Here is a 16871-nt window from a genome sequence, read left to right on the forward strand (position 1 = left end):
TGATTTCTGTTAGTTCTTAGAGTGTGGTGGCTGTGTGTTGTCTGGTAGGAAATTCTTCTGGGATTATCACTGGGATCCCAGGTAAAATGTGTTCCTAGGTATTGGGAGTGGACACTTAGGATTGGGGATGGGTTAGGAGGGAAGGTGCTGAGGTCTCTAGGGGGGAGGTGCTGAGGTCTCTAGGAGGGGAGGTGCTAAGAAGGTCTCTAGGAGGGAGGAAATCAGGGTGTTCCACCAGGATCTGCTCAGTCCCCTGGGATTGGGGACAGCGAGGAAGGACATAGAAGGTGGTATCCCACAGAGCTGGGGATGAGACTCGGGCATCATATTTGAGTACAGACAGAGGTGAAGATCTATAGGTAGCCTAGCTGCTTCCCTGGCTGAAGTTGCCTGCAGCTTCTCAGGGAATGCCTGCTGGAGCTAGGAATATATAGGGAGACAAAGTTTGGAGGGGAAGATCTGGGTGATCCAATGGAGAAGGGACTGGGTGGCAGGAGGCTGAAGCAGACGGTCTGTTACAGAGCTGGGGATATGACTGGAGGGGAGGTGAAAATCTGTGTTCGCCTACCTGCTTTGCTCTCTGAAGTCCTTTGAACATGCCTAAAATTGGAAGGTGGGGTGAAAACTCTGAGCTCAGTTGGGTGTGGTGGTGCACACCTTTAACGCCAGCACTTAAGAGGCAGAGGCAGGTGGATCTCTGTGAGTTTGAGGTTAGCCTGGTCTGCAGAGCAAGTTCCAGGACAGCCAGGGCTACATAGAGAGACCCTGTCTCTAAAATACAAAAGAAAACAAAAGCCCTCTGAGCTTGCAGGTTGAGTTTGGTACTGTATGGTGATCCAGCTGGGCTGGCTTTGAATCTTTGAAGAACTCTTAGGTCAGTTTCATTGAGTTTCTTCTTGGCTTGTGGAATGCTCCAGAGTAGAGTTTTCCAGTCTCCAGCCTGAAGAGAGAAAGGGATCTGCTTGTATGAGAAGGCTCAGGATCTCTGCATTCAGCATTCCAGTGACACCTGGGCACTAAATCCTTTTCTCTTCGGTATGGTGTCTAAATTCCTAGGATGCCCAGGGCTCTGCCAGTCCAGTGCATCTTGTCAGAGGAAAACCCCACAGGCCCTACTGGGAAGGATGGACTGTTTCTTGGTGATTCAGAGTTAGGGAAGAGACCCAGGGATCTAATTGGGGGTCGACTGGTCTTTCCTTCAGTCCAGGCTCCCACAGTTCCTGAGGGTTTTGGATTGCCAGTTTCTGCGCCTTCACAGAAGAATGTGATGTAAATCAACCCGACTCTCAGTTTCCTTTCTGCCAGTTAGAGACAGCTTTTTGCTCAGGACAGCTAAGTCAGTAATGCATGACTGCCTGCTGTCCTGCCTCAAGAGTCCTGCTGCTTTTGTCTCCTTTCTTGCTCTTTCCATCCTAAAGTCTTCTTATTAAAGTTTTAGTATGGTTTTGGGAGGGAATGAAATTAGAGGAATGAATTCGGTCACCATTTTAACCAAGAGTCCTACCCTCCCTTTTCAATATCTTTGTAAAAAATATAATTCTTGGGACCAACCCTACTTGGTCATGGAGGATTGCAATTTGAATGTACTGGGATATGTTTATTTCTGCCTTTTCACTTAGAAGCCTTTAAGTGAACATGATTAGCAAGGAATGAGGCTTTCTGCGAGGGAAATTTAAAGAAAATGTCTCCAGTGGGACAACTATTATTACGCATATGAAGAAAATAGAGGCAGAATCTTAGTACTGCACCTCTAGGCAGCCCTTAGTGGACGGGGCAGCGGGGAACAGAGTACTGCCTTCCCGTAGGGATGTAGGGACACCTATGCACGCGGCATGTCTTTCCTAGTGTTTTGTTTGGGGACTCAGAATAAATCCCAGACTCCATCATTGGCTGACTGTGAGAGCCAATGATGTGTTTGGAGTCTCAGATGCTTTTCTGAAGTGTGACACATTGCCCACCCGACCCCACCACCCTCCTCACCCCTCCCCCTCCTCCCCTCACCCCCCTCATTCCACCACCTCTCACCCCACCACCCCTCACCCCACCACCCTCCTCACCCCACCACCCCTCCCCCCTCCCCCACCTCCCCTCACCGCCCTCATTCCACCACCTCTCACCCCACCACCCCTCACCCCACTACCCTCCTCACCCTACCACCTCCTCACCCCACCACCTCTCACCCCACCACCCTCCTCACCCCACCACCTCTCACCCCACCATCTCCTCACCCCACTACCCTCCTCACCCCACCACCTCCTCACCTCACCATCTCCTCACCCCACCCTCTTCTCACCTCACCACCCTCTTCACCCCACCTCCTCCTTACCCCACCACCTCCTCACCTCACCCCCTCCTCACCCCATCACCCCATTACCCCCCTCCTCACCTCACCCCCTCCTCATCCCACAACCTCCTCACCCCACCTCCTCCTCACCCCACCCCCTCCTCACTCCACCCCCTCCTCCTCACCCCACCCCTCCACACCCCACCACCCCCTCACCCCATCACCCCCTCACCCCATCACCCCCAGCCAAATAACTATGCTAGCTCTCTGCTTTCCAGGGCAGGACTAGATGATTCTGTCTGTTTTTATTGAGACTGGTTCTCATGTTCCTTTGGCTGGCCTCAAAATCCCTATGTAGCCAACCAAGGCTGGCCTGGAACTTGGGTCCTTTCACCCTCACCTCCTAAAGGGCAGGGTGACAGGCCTTTATCATCATACCCTGCAGGATGGGGAATTCTTTTGTGGTTTTGTCTGTCTGTCTGGTTAGTTGGTTGGTTTAGTTTTTGAGAGATTCTCAACCTGTGGATCTGGTTAATATCAAACGTTCAGTCTTTCTGTCTCCCAAGTGACAGAATTACAGGAATTTGTTATCATGTCTGTCTGTCTGTCTCATTGTGTGTTGTCTGATTTGGTCTTGAGCTTGTGTTCCTCCTTCTTTCACCCTCTTGAGAAACTAGGATTACTTAATGTCCATGCAATTTCTCCTTGCTGCCTAGGTAATTCCTTAAACACCTCTGCCAGTCTACCTTCTAAAGCAGAGTGAGGGGCAAATGGAAAGGAAGTTTGGGGTCACACTCAGGACTGCGACCCCACAATACTTTTTTCCCTCCGTGGCTTGTGATCCCTGATGAGGGAAAAGACTTAACATTCTCCGTGGTGCCTGGCACACAGTAGGACTGATGTCTGCAGAACAGAAACTTTGGATAATGCGTGTAGTCCGGGTTGGCCTGAATATCCCATGTAACTGAGGATATCCTCAAACTATAATCTTCTGCGCCTGCCATAAAGGCTAGGATCCCAGGCAGGTGCTCAGTCTTCCAACACTTCTGGTAGAAGGAAAACATGAAGGGATTTAGAGACTCCAAACAAATAAACAAGCCGCAATCATTTAGTCAGTGCTACAGCTTTTTCTGGCTTAGTGACAGCTCAGTGTTGGTCCCCACGCTGAGCTAGCCTCCGCCTGGCTTCTCCTGCATTCATGTGAGGCTGGGTGGTCTCCTCTCCTCTTACCAGAGACAAGTTGTGATCCACCTCGCACTTGTCTCACTATTCTTTCTCACAGTCGTTTCTGAAGCTGAGTATTTTGAAGAGGAGAGAGAGAGAGAGAGAGAGAGAGAGAGAGAGAGAGAGAGAGAGAGAGATGTTATGAATTGAATTGACATTTGGCAGTTGGTCTACCAAGCGTAGGAGGCCCTCCTGGGTGGTTGTATAATGTTTGCAAACCACCAGTTGGTAGAGAAGACGAGCACAGAGCTGAGCAATCTTGGGAAATTTGGTAAATTCTGAGGACTTTCTTTTCTGTCTCTAAAATGGGAACATAGTGTTGTGATGCGGTGTTTTTATGCATTTTAAGGCTTAGCTGAGTGGATTTTATTGCCTAGGATTTTATTGCAAGGCCACCGTTGCATGTGTGCATGCACACGTGTGCATGTATATATGTATGTGCGTGTGCATGTGGTGTGTCTGTGTGTGTGTGTGCTCGCGCGCGCGCGCATGCTCGCCCAGAACCCTCACCGGAGGGTGTTTCCCGGGAATGGCGAGCATGTGGGTGTGTGCGCTGGGCGGCCCTCGGAGCGTCTGGTTGCCAGCGCCAGGCTGAGAACCAGGCGCCGGTTCTCCCGCCGCTGATTGGCAGCGCTGGGTGAATGAGTGCGCGTGGGGCCGGGGCAGCAAGGCGGCGGTGGCTCAGCGCTGCTGTGCGCGCCCGCCTGCCGACCGGGGTAGGGGCGGACCTCGGGCGGCGGGCGGCGGACCGCAGGCGAGCTGGGAGGAGGGAGAAGAGGGCGGGCGCGGGAGGCGGCGGGGAGGGCCGTGAGAGCCCGGCTGTCGCGGGGCCCCGGCGCGGGTGTTGGGCCGGGAAGCCGGGCTCACAGCCAGGAGGCGGCGCCGCGGGGAGGGAGCGGAGTGCGGAGCACGAGCGGAGCCCGGCAGCCCACCGCCTGCTGAGCTGAGAACCGCTGTGGTCCTAGACCAGCCGGGGACAGTCCCTGAGCTTCGGGTCGGCTGCGATCGCCCGGCAGTCAGAGGCTCTGGGCTTGAATCCCCGCACTGGACGCAGCGGAGATAGGGCGAGACTTGCAGAGCTTTGCCCAGCTGGGGCCCGCTGAGACAGAACGCCCCTTCTCCCGGGAGTTGGCCCCGAGGACCCAGGACCCGCCGGAGCGAGAGGAGCAGGTCCGTTAGTCCGGACTGGGGGGGCGGGGTGTGTGTGTGTGGTGTGTGCGCAAGCGCGTGTGCATGTGTGCCTGCAAGGGGTGGGTGTGTAAGGGGCGTGGGGAATGATGGAGATGATGGTGTGTGGTGTGTCAGTACAGTGTGTTAGGATTGTTTGTGCTTCTGACAGCAGAGGAAGAGGGAGGGAGAGGAGAGAGAGAGAGAGAGAGAGAGAGAGAGAGAGAGAGAGAGAGAGAGAGAGAACCCATGTTGGAGGGAAAGGGGCTCAGCAGGGTGGAGCGTGTGTGTGTGTGTGTGTGTGTGTGTGTGTGTGCGCGCGCGCGCGCGCAAGAGTGTGTGAAGGGTGTGTGGGTGAGTGTGTCACGGGTGCTAGGTGCGGCTGTGTGTGTGATGTAAGGGTATTGGGTGCACATGTGTCCCAGGTTCACCCTCCCTTCCTCCACCAGATGTGTTCTGGGGAGGGGGCAGTAGCCTTCCGCAGCTGCCCCTTGCCCAGCTTGCCTGCCTGACATCCTCTCCCAGGGAGCCAGAAGGGGTTAACTGGTTCCTCCCTCAAATACTCCTAGGGTCAGGCGGAGGGTAACAGCAGGCCAAGCCCCCAGAAAGAGGGAAAAGGCTCCGGAGATCAAGGCCACCTAGTCACCCTGCTTCCCTGGCATAGCCTGGGTAGCCTTCCAGCTCAGATCACTCTGGCTTGTGTTCTACCCTTCCTGAGGGCCTTGTGCACCAGTGCTTTCTCTCGCTGGGACTGGAGATGGGGGACTCAACAGGGAGGGTTTGCTTTTTTTTTGCCGCCGTATTACTGGAACAGTGGTTGGCACACAGTGGGTCTCTGTAGATGTTTGAGGGAGGAAGGAAGCAGGGTGCTGGGCGCGCGGGGGGGGGGGAGATGGGGGGAGGAAGAGAGGATCTGCATCTGGGAGGCCAAGTTGATTCTCTAGGCTCCGGTTAAGGATGAGGCTACTGCCTATAGTCAGACTTCAGTGGGAAGGCTGGGTGCATGTAGAGGCGGAGGGTGCAGAGAAGAGATTTATTTGTACTGGAGCCTGTAGGTAGTGGAAAGGGCTGGCAAAAGAGTTGCTCCTCTCCAGCAGAACCTTTTGCCTCTTGTTCCTTCTTCTCTGTGATTAGAACCTCTGCCTAGGGTGTCTGATCTGGGAAAGGAAGAGGGTGATAGAGGCTCCTGCTTACAGGACTTCTCCTCCCTCTAGGACCCTTGAGCTCACAAAGTGTTCAAGAAGTGAGCCTCCTGCCCACCAGGTCTGCTGCGCCAGGTGGAGCCATGGCAGGCCACTGCTGCCTGGAGCTGGGATTGTTCTGCTGGGTCCTGCTTGCTGTTCCTGTGGGTCCCCAGCCTGCTTCCTCTGCGCACGGTGGCCCTCTCACCACTCTGACCCCACCACCTCAGAGTGAGGCCTCCATGCTGTCTCTCAACCTGGGACTGAACTTCAAATTCCATCTTCGGGGACCTGCTGCTGTCTGGGGAAGCCCGGTCACAGAGACCCACCCTCTTTCTCCTGGGCTAGGCCAGGAGTCTGAGGGAGAGGTGGAAGGAGACTTGAGGACTGATCCCCTTTGGGAACTGCTGGTGGGCTCTCCTGGGAACTACCTCCCCGAGTGGGGTTCTGCTGATGGCAGCTCCACACCCTGGGCCTCCTCCCTGCCTCCTGAGTCCACATCCCCCCTGTCAGGGCCCACCAAGCGGCCCACTGCTCCCTCTCAGCCTAGGCTGGGCACTGTGACCTGGGCCACTGCTCTGACAGCTACAGCACCTCCAACCAGTCCTCCCAGGCCTCATCAGAGTGAGCTCGAACTGAAGTTTGGTGTGGCACTGAGAGCAGGTGCAGCCCCCACTCTCGGTCATCGGTCACTGCCCCTACTGCCCAGCCTGCGGGCCAGCCTGGCTGAGATTGCTGGGCGCCTGGGACCCTTTGGTAAGTAGCCACCCCATGTGAGGCGAATCCTTATTGGGCTTCAGTTGATAATATCCGCTGTCCAATAGTAGTCAGGAAACAGCTTCAGTCCGGACTCTTTTTGCAGGGTTCTTTGGTACTACTCTGTCTCCACTCCGGAATTTCTCAGGCCACAATTTCCCAGGCTCAACAGCACACCCAAGCTCTGCTTCTCAAGTGTCAGATTCTCCAGGTGAGAATTTTGCTAGTGTTATGAATTGTAATGTAAATATATGTGTTTTCCAATGAACTTAGGTGACCCCTGGGAAGGGGTCGAGACCCATAGGCTGAGAACCACTACTCTAGGTCAAGGGCTAATGCTCCCTGGAGAAGCAATCTTTGCTATATTGACTCTGATTAGGTGTCTGTAGTTTAATTCATGTTGTGCATGTGGCTACAGTCCCTGGGGCAGTGATTTTCTTGGGACAAGCTCTGAAGGAGAATAGAACTTTCTCCAGAGCCCCCAAAGCCACTGCCAGCTGTTAGGATAACACTTGAGCCATGTATGTTCCTGTTACAGGACTCTTTGGTACCACTCGGTCCCTACCCCCTCCTCTTCTGGAAAGAGAGTTCTCAAACTCAAGCCTGCCAGATTCAGAGGCTTCCCCAAGCTCTGCCTCCATCAAGACAACACCAGCGCAACATGGTAAGCACACAGGCCATTTGAAATAGACATGCTACATGTCACACACTCAGTGTTCCGGGACCTTTCTATGTCATTGTCCTCATAGCCATACCACAGTTCACTTCACCATCACTATGAGAAATTATACCTTAATGATCTAACAAGGATTGGTTGGGAAGGTGCCACACGGTGTTAGGTGAGGTTCTCTGAGACGATTACTCCCATAGGCAGAGCAGGACAGGAAGAGAAGCCAGGGCTGCTAATGCAAGAGTTACTTCATGATTTCCACAGCATTTCCACTCATCCCAGCCTCCACGCTGGGTGCCTGATCTTCCTTCCTACCACCATCCCACCCAGCCTTGGGGTTTTCTCCTCTGCTGTTTGATCTGCCATGACGTGCTGTCAGACCTGGGCAGAGCTGAACCCTTCACAGAGAAGACGTTAAAGAGGAGACCGTGAGCAGACAGATGCCACCTGCAGTCAGGGAGCCTTTCAGAACATGTGCCTAGACAGGGGGATGTGGAGGAGGCATTTGCCCTCTTTGAGCCCAAGTCTTCTCACTTGTCTGATAATGGTACATGTTTTGTTTTCCCCCTGATGTCTCGAGACTGTGTAAATCCTAGCTGGATACCAAGTAGAAACTTATTAAACAGTAGCTTCTTAACTTGCACTGCACCCCAAATACACACTCAGACTCAGCCTTTCAGATACCCCGGCCTTGACCCCACCTGATGGTGGAATTAACAGAGTTCCCAGGGCAGAGAGGCTCTGATAAATGAGGCCATGGGCACCACGAGGAGGGACTCCTAGCCCACCTCTGCTCTACTGAAGACTTCCGGTGTCTGTGAAGCATCTAAGCCACCCTGTACTGTGCTCCGTCATGGATGCCCTGGCTTCCTGACCATGCACTCTATTTTATGGCTTTCTTCAGCCATCGTCACAGTGGTCCCTCTGAGGTGTAGAAGGAATGGCCACTGCCCTGTGGAGCTAGTGTGCAGTGGTGGCAGGATCTGCTGTGGGTGGGGGGCAGTTCTGTGCCTCGGGGGGTAGATGCTGGCTGGCATTCTGTCAGCCCGGGTGACAGTGCTGGCCAGGCGGGTTTAATGAGTCTGGACAGTATCAGAGGCAGTCCGGCCTCACAACCCCCATCTCCCTACCTCCGCCTCCTGGTGGCTGCAGGAACCCAGGCTCTTCTTGCTGCTTCTCTTACATAAACCCAGAAGCCTGGGTCAATCCTTGCTCAGAGAGAGAGAGGGGAGAGAGAGAGAGAGAGAGAGAGAGAGAGAGAGAGAGAGAGAGAGAGAGAGAGAGAGAGGAGAGAGAGAGAGAGCTTATCTTCATTTTTTGTGTGTTTTAAGATAGGACCTCATGTATCCCAGGCTGGCCTCAAACTGGCTTTGTAGCTGAGGCTTGCTTTGAACCCCTGATCCTCCTGCCTCTACCTCATAAGTACTGGTATTTGAGGTGTGTCCTACCATACCAAGCACTCAAGGATCTTTCTAACTGAAGTGACATTTACTTTGTGCCACATAGACAGAGGGCTGCTTTGCACTGGGCCCCCTTTTCTTGGACCATAGCTTATATTCAACCCACCTACACATTGACAATTATGGGTTCTACTGTATCCAAGGATTTCAGGCCCATTGATAAGTCCTCCCTGCTCTCTCTCCCTCTGCTCCCTGACCATACAAGCAGCCTGGACTAACCCCTGGGACATCTACTTATGAGATATTTCCAGAGTCACTGCTAAGAGTATCAGTCTCCACAATGCCGGGGTTGAGGGTAGGGAGAAAGACACAGCCAAACCCTCAAATGGGCTGCAGCTTCCAGCCTCCAGAGTTGATTCCTCGGCCCTTTGATCTTGGTGCCTGGTGGATAATCAGACCTGGCTTTTCCAGGACCTAGCTTATCCTCTCCCATCCCCCACCTCGGCCAGCCCCATCTCACCGATTACTCATGTTGACATCCCATCTTTGCTTTTCTCTCACCCCTGAGGTCAAGGGGCCACAAGGACAGGGTGGAACCTCCCCTGAAGGGGTGGCCTGCTCAGGATCTATCTCCTGGGAATGCAGGGAATATAGGATCACTGAGTTTTAGGGAAAGCTCAAGGCTTTTTGTTTCATAGAGAGATACACTCGGAGAGAAAAGAGATGAGGTCAAGTGGACTCTTCACAGGCAGAAGCTAGGCGATCTCCTACCTGCCTCCATCCACACTTGGTCTAGTGGGCTCTCTGGGCAAACTCTGGTCCGCAGGAACGCTGTTCCAAACCCAGAAGTCTGTCTTTGTTACTTAAGATGTTCCTTGTACTTTGCTCATTTTCTGTGCTGCATTTTATAAACGTTAACATTTGTCCTATTGACCATCGTGTTTGAGGACACGGGTGAGACATGGGGTTTGTGTGGCCCATAAGTGAGAAGTGGATGTGGTCTGTGGGAGCACGTGTCTGTGTGGTAAGCAGGGGAGAGGCTGAGGGTGCCAGGCTGGAGCCGACTATGGGCTCCTGGGCAGGGAAGGGCCAAATGAAACCAAAGTAATCCAGTAATTTAGTAGCAGCTGGCTGGATCAGGGCATGGGAAGGGGCCAGAAAATGAGGAGAGGGGTGTATTAGTTTGATGTACCGACACAAGACTGAGGCCTCCTCTGACCAGCTAGCTACCTGTTCCCAACTGAGTGGATGTTGGGGAGAGTTTAGGTCCTCAACCCAGTGTCCTTCAAGCAACTCAAACTGAGATAGTAGACTGACATTAACTCCCTGGACTTCTGTCTTTCTAAGCACATTTAGGATGTGCTAGGGCTTTCCACATAGATCAAAACCTTAAGTTGTTAAACCAAGAACTAATCCGCGGGGTTGGAGACACAACTCAGCACTTATAAATACATACTGCTTTTGTAAAGGACCCAGGTTGGTTCCCAGCACCCACACTGGATAGCTCACAATGATCCATAACTCCAGGGCATGTAACACCCTCTTCTGACTTCTGTGGGCATGTATATTCAGCTGTAAAAATCCCCAACACACGTAATTACAAATAAAATAGATCTTGAGAAAAGAACTAATTTGAGGTCAGAACTGATCGCACGCAAACATAAACTGATGATTGGTCAGAGGTGAACACTAACTAGTTCATGACACTGGCCAGAATTTTGTATTGATAAAGTTTTCCCTTACACATCTCATTTGCCTTCACGGCTGTTCTGTGTAAAAGGCAGTCGTCCCCAGTTCCCATCTGAGGCGTGGAATGGAATGGGGACCAGAGTGCCTGCTGCCGCTTGTAGCTGGCAGGGAGGGTTTAATTTGCTGGTTGCTACCTCCATGCCTTTCCTAGCTGTCAATTCTTCTTTCCTTCTCTCTCTTGAGGTGCCTGGGACTTCACTCATTTTTCTTTGGTTTAGTTTTGCAATTCCCAGCATGAGGGATAAGAGTCTGGGGTGGGTGTTCCTGGTTTCCCTCTATCATCCAGCCTGGGCACGGCTGGGGGTAGAGTGTAACTACCAGAAGCCCCTACCCTTCAGCACACACCTGTTCCCTCCCACCCCCCCCATCCCCACCTCGCTGCCCCTGTCCTTCACTGCTACCTTTTCTTCCTCTGCTCTTGCCTGCAGCTGCCTGTTGAAACTTTGAGGTGCAGGAAGAGATCAACTTTTATCACCTCCCTTTCTGATTGGCCATGGAATGATCTCTGAGTCTGACTTTTTTTTTTTAAGCTCCTTTTGCTGCAGGAGAGCAGAACCAAGAATCTCAATCCTTTCCACTCTTCACCGACTTCTCTTACCCAAGGGAGGTGGGAGATGAAGGGGCTAGAGCCTGAGTTAGCAGACCCCAGCATGCTCAAGGGGCTCACTTATTTAGATAGCATGTGACCCCACTATGATCTCCCTAATTGTTCCTTTTGGGGAGCTCAAGGCCACCCTCTGAGACCCAGAGGAGTTCATCCAATATCATCTTGTATAAAATAGGAGTAGGGTAAAGAGACATTCATTGCAAGAGCCTTACACTAGAGGGTATGAATGTGGTTCCGTGGTAGAGCATGGGGATCATAGGAGAGAGTATTTAACATGAGCCTGGCTTAGTAGTTTATGCTATAGCCCCAGCACCCAGTAAGATGCGGCACAATGATTGTTGTGAGTTAAGAGGGCAATCTGGTCTACAAAGTGAGACCCTATCTCATAAAAATAACAAAACAAACAACAAAAAAGTCTTGTGGATAAGTCAGGGTGGGAGGGAGGTTACTGCTCTTCACTGGCTAAGCACTGGGGTGTAGTCTGTGGGAAGAACACTTAGTAAGAAATTATGTTCTCCTTAGAATACTAGGGCAGGGGAATCTTCTTCCCGTTCTTTATGTGCATACATGCATGTTCAGTGAACAGGGACAAAAGAGTATTGAATAGGGACAGGTGAAGGACTGTTCTAGTCTTAGACGTGGTTAGGAGTCAGGTGTGTGTGTGTGTGTGTTGGGGGAAGAGCAGCCTATTGGTACTGTGGAAGAGTCTATTGTGGGAAGGGATGCAGGGTGATGCTCAGATCTGGGTTCTGGAACTATGACTGTTTGGGACCTTGGGAAAGTCCTTTTGCAGAACTTCAGTTTCTTCCTTTGGTAAATAGAGGATTCTATTAGTGAATGAAAACGACTCAGTGTTTCCCACATGCCACCAATCACTTAAGCGTGGAGATTCATATGTGTGCGAAGGAAACGAAAACTCCTTTTCTTGTGTGGGGATTGTTCTGGAGGGGCAGCCACACAGTTCAAACTTCGGTAACTTCTTAAGGTTTTCTTAAGAAAACCCCGCCCCCAGCCCAGTAAAATCAAGAAGCAATGGGAGGGTGAGCAGTTGATAGATGGGAGGAGAGTGATCGCAGAAAGCTTCAGCCTGGAGGGTGGGGTTCAGGGAGGGGAAGGGGAGAGATGAAAAACAGGCTCCTTAAAGATGTACTCAGATTTCTAGCTGAGGGCTGGCAGCGTGTGTGTTGGGGCGGGAGTGGGGTAGGGAGGGGGAGGCAGGCTGCTAACGGCTTCAGCCAAATGTCTTCTGTCCACAGACCCCACTGTCTCCACTTCTGGTCCATATGAACTCTTTCCTGCTAGTTCCGGGAACCCTTCAGAACAGCCTGAATGTGAGCCAGATTCTTGTAGTGAGCCAGACTTGCCCGATGACTTGGGGCAGCCTCCTGCCTCTGCTCTTCCTCTTTTCTTCTTGACCCTGGAGGCCGACTGGGCAGAGGCCAAGGCTCGCTGGGGCCTAGCCTGGGAAGCCCATGTATATGGGGCAGGAGCGCTCTTCGGCCTGGTGGCCCTGCTAGCTCTGTTGGCTCTGGCCCTTTTGCCCTGGCGTTGCCCTCCCGGCACCCCCTGCCTGGCATTGCTGGATCTGCTGCTGCTTTCGGCCGGAACCACTCGGGCCTTCCCTCTCTTCTACGACGCTTACGGGCACCGCGACCGGCTGCCGACCCTCGCCTGGCTGCTGCTGCAGGACCTTCCACAGCCCTGCCTAGCCGCAGGCCTGGGGCTGGCTTGCCTGCTGCTGGCCCGGCCGCGCACGTCGCGGTGCCCGACCGGTTTGGCTGCGCTGCTGCTACTGGGGCTGGGGCTGGCGGCCGCTGCCACCCTGGGAAGCGCCGTGCACCGGCCACTGCGGCCGCTGCGGCTCGCCTCCCGCGGGCTGCACGCTTTCCTCGCTGCCTTCCTGTCGGCGCTTCTGTTGGCCCTCTCTTGCTGGGGCGGCCGGCGGCGGCGACCCGGAGCACCCCTGGGAGGGTCTGGCTTCAAAGGCGCTACGCCTGTCCCGCAAGTGCGCAGCCCCTTCGCCCCGCGGGAGTCCTGGAGGCGCGCGGCGCGCACAGCCCCGGTGGCCGGTACCTTTGGGCTGCTGAGTGGAGCCTTGCAGGGCTACGAGGTGCTTCACGCCCTGGGCTATGGCACCCAAGCCGGTTTGCAGGGGCCCTGGCCCTGGTGGGCCTTCCAGCTAGGGCTGCATCTGGGCGAGGTGGGTGTCGCGCTCCCCTTGGCACTGCTGGGCCTCTACCCCACGCTCTGCAACCCGCGTGTGCCAAGGCGCTGCTGGGCCAAACTCTTCCGATTGTCGCCAGGACACGCTGCTCCGCTGCTGCCAGGAGGTTGGGTCCCTGGGGCCCGGGACAAGGAGCCCCTGGGTAGCGCGATCGCGCGTGGGGACGCAGAGTTGCTGCAGCTGTGTGCCCTAGCGGGCCCGGGTCCCGGCCCCGACCTCCTACTCCAGGGTGGCGGGTGCCGGGGCTTCGAAGGTGCCGGGGCCAACGCAACGCAGTCACTAGCCTCCTCCCCTAGCAGCGATTGCACGGTGGACTTCCGCCCTCCCTCACCGATCAACCTGCGGCGCAGTATCGAGGAAGCCCTCTGCAGTGAGGCGCTGTTGGCTCCTGGCCTCTTTCAGGGCATTGCCTTTGGGGAAGCCCTACCTGGACTCGGCCTCTACCGCACCGTCTCACTGGGGAACAAGACAGGAGCCGGACCTGGTGAGAGGTCGGAGAAGGTCCCTGGATCCCCAGCGCCTCCTGAGCTCCCTTCTCCTGGGGCCTGGCCCGCAGGCAGCAGCGCCTCATCTGGCTCTCTGTGTGGACTCTCACGGGACAGCTCCTCCATGCTTCTGTGTTCCAGCCCCGACAGGCCTCCGCGCTGTCCGCTAGTCTGCGTTCTCAGTCCCCCGCGGCCGTCGGGAAGCAGCCCCAGCCTCCCAGCCTCAGGATCTTACCAGGCCCTGTCCCCACCCTCCCGTGACTCCCCTGAACTTTCTTCTGAGTTGCAGGCTGAAGAGGCATTGCTGCATGAGCAATTCCTGGATGCCTGCAGACAGATTGATGAGCTGAGCGTGGGTAGCGACACCATAGACCTGTGAAAAGGCGGCTATCTCACAGCCAACCCGTTTGCCCCCGCTTTTTCTTTCTTTCATTTTTGGCTTCTAATCTGCCCAAGACCTGCACACTGTAATCATTCCCCAATTCTGCCTGGTTCAGATACCTCTTTTTGATTCCTCCTCATCCAGGGGCCCCTGGGTGGGTGAGTCAGCAACCAGTTTCTGTGGATTGGGAATCAGTGCCAACTTCTCTGGAGCCGTGGGTGCTGATGCCCCCAGCTGCCATTTTAGGCTGGCAGGGTCTCACTTTCCTTGGCCTTCACCAGCAATAAAGCTCCAAGGTGCTCCACTCCTGACCAACCCCACTCCTACCCCGGTGCTGAGTGAGACAGCTATCCTCAGAAGACCGAGGGCCTTGTCTGGGCTCCGTACCCACTTGTGCCATCTCCTTCATGGAACCATCCCCTGTAGCTCATCCAAGAGAACTTACAGCAGCTGGGTGGGAAATGGGCATTTTCAGAGTCGATGTATCAATAAAATATTTTCAGAGGAGATTGTTTCCACCTTCTTGGAGGCGCTTAAAAGGGGCTACAACTTCAGCAGCTCCACCAGAAGCGGAAGTGGAGTGGGTCTGCCTCAGATTCCCGGGGACCTTCCCACAAAAGTGAGGATTCTTGTGGTGAGCGAGTCGTGAGAGCAACCCCTGGAAGCTGCCCACTGACTGCCTGGCTAGTGTCTTTTCCTAGAGGATACCGTCCTGAGAGGTGGGGGCAGGGTACTTGAGCCCTTGGTGAAATGCCTTTGCTCCTCAGAGCCTGGAGTCTGGTCTTGGGAGACTGCTAGTGAACCATAAAGACCTTCATGGAAAAATGGCCACACCTGTTAAAGGGCCCAAGTGCCTCAGATTAAGCCATCCAACAACCTGCCTGACAAGTTCCCCTGAGAAGAGGAAACTGCCTTTTCTCATCAACAGGGCCTCTTAAGCTGGGCTCAGGAGAACCCCGGGCCCCTTTCCCACAGAGCTCTCATCTCTGAGCCTCTGAAGAAAGTCTGTCTCCACTGCCCATCTCTTGCCACTGTCCCCAGGATAGTTCTCAAAGCAGAGCTCAGGACGTGGAGGCCCGTGAGCACATCCAGCTACCAGAAGGAAGCATCCCTCCCTGGAGCGTTTAGCCTTCAGTTACACTCCCTTTGCATTTGTCATTTGGCTAAAATGTAATGACTCATAGTGGCACAAAGGGTCTTGGATCAGGTTTGAAAGTGAAAAGCTGGCAGTGTTTGGCAGACCTCCTGCATATCACATAGAGACCTACAGGGGCATACACATTAGGCTCAAAGTGGGAAAAAACAGGAATCTTAGTGATTGCACACATGCGTGCACACACACATATCGCCCCAAACTTGGATCATCAACTAGTGGGGATTGGAGAGAAAAGACAAGGAGCCAAGAGAGAAGCAGGAAGGGAGGTGAGGAGGCCCTGAGGCTTTTATTCCCTGCAAACAAAGATCTGTTGTGTTGGAGGAGAGCATCAGGGTCCCAGACCTCTGTGGAGGTCCTCAGAGGGAGGAAGGAAGGCAGGGACGTCTGAGGGAGAGCAAGAGTCCTGGTGGAGACGAGAAATGGAGGCAGCCGTGCAGATGAGGCTGAGGCATGGACCTGGAGTGCTCCTGACCATGCCTCCTCCATCCCCCGGCTCAGCAGGGCTCAGAAATTCTTGCTGCATCTTCACTCTGGGCTATGGCCCAGAGAACTGCCAGCTTCCTAATTACAGGCATTTCTCGCTGGTGTCATAGTGGCTGCAGTGGGCTCAGAGCTTTGGCACTGCATTGTGTCGTGCAAGGAATGCTTGCTGCTCGGGGAAACTGGTCTCCTTCTCACCCCATTTCCCCTTCCAGCTGCTTGCTTCTCTGCTGCATCTGCCCAGCTCCCCATCATCTCTTCCTCATGCCCGTCCTCTCCAGCTGCTCTCTCTTGCTCATTCTCCTCACCGAACCTGACTGGCTTCATGTACTCCCCTCCCTTGAGCACAGCCGTCCAAATCTGGAGCTTCCCCATTCAGTCTGTCTCTGTTTCTCTCTCTCAGACACTTGTTTTTGGTCTGAAAGCTCTGAATGCAGCTGATGAGAAAGGAGGCCAAAGGAATATTTCTCATTACTTACCACACTTTGTTGATTTTCCTTCATAAGAATTACTTCTAGGGTTGGAGAGATGTTCTGCAATTAAGAGAAATTTCTTTTATTCCAGAGGGCCTGGGTTCCAATCTCAGTGCCCACGTTGGGCTGCTCACAATCGTAAGTAACCAGCTCTAAGTGATCTGACGCTCTCTTCGGACCTTCATGAGCAGCTCTCTATGCGCACACACCCATACACTCACATGAATAAGATTTCCTTTAGCCCTTTCACTTACAAAGAAGCCAAGGCTTTGGTAAGCCCCACCCTTTTATCTCAGGCCTCATGCCTTACCCAAAGCAGGCTTCTCAGGAGGAATATAGGTCGATCCTAATACAGACATCCTGAAGCTCCAACTCTTGGTACTGGGAGGTACTGAGAGACAAACTTTCATTCATTCATGAGTTCATCCACTCCATATCCAAAGATATTTGTCAAGCTGGGCGGTGGTGGCGCACACCTTTAATCCCAGCACTTGAGAGGCAGAGGCAGGCGAATCTCTGTGAGTTTGAGGCCAGATCTAGGACAGGCTCCAAAGCTACAGAGAAACCCTGTCTCGAGAAACAAAACAAACCAAACAAACAAAAACACCAAAAACAACCCCCCAAAACCCAACA

At 53.8% G+C, this 16871-nt stretch overlaps 1 protein-coding gene across 1 annotated transcript; it reads left to right on the forward strand.

The window, feature by feature from the left end:
* Positions 1 to 4348: 4348 nt before the first annotated feature.
* Prrt4 (proline rich transmembrane protein 4) lies at positions 4349 to 14626 on the forward strand. Its single transcript, XM_057777011.1, has 5 exons — positions 4349 to 4678; positions 5890 to 6612; positions 6719 to 6823; positions 7151 to 7276; positions 12295 to 14626. Exons 2-5 carry the CDS (start codon positions 5961 to 5963, stop codon positions 14124 to 14126), a joined length of 2715 nt encoding a protein of 904 aa, XP_057632994.1. The 5' UTR covers positions 4349 to 4678; positions 5890 to 5960; the 3' UTR covers positions 14127 to 14626.
* Positions 14627 to 16871: the final 2245 nt, after the last annotated feature.

Source organism: Chionomys nivalis, chromosome 1, assembly GCF_950005125.1.
Source record: "Chionomys nivalis chromosome 1, mChiNiv1.1, whole genome shotgun sequence".
In the NCBI taxonomy this organism is placed as follows: domain Eukaryota; kingdom Metazoa; phylum Chordata; class Mammalia; order Rodentia; family Cricetidae; genus Chionomys; species Chionomys nivalis.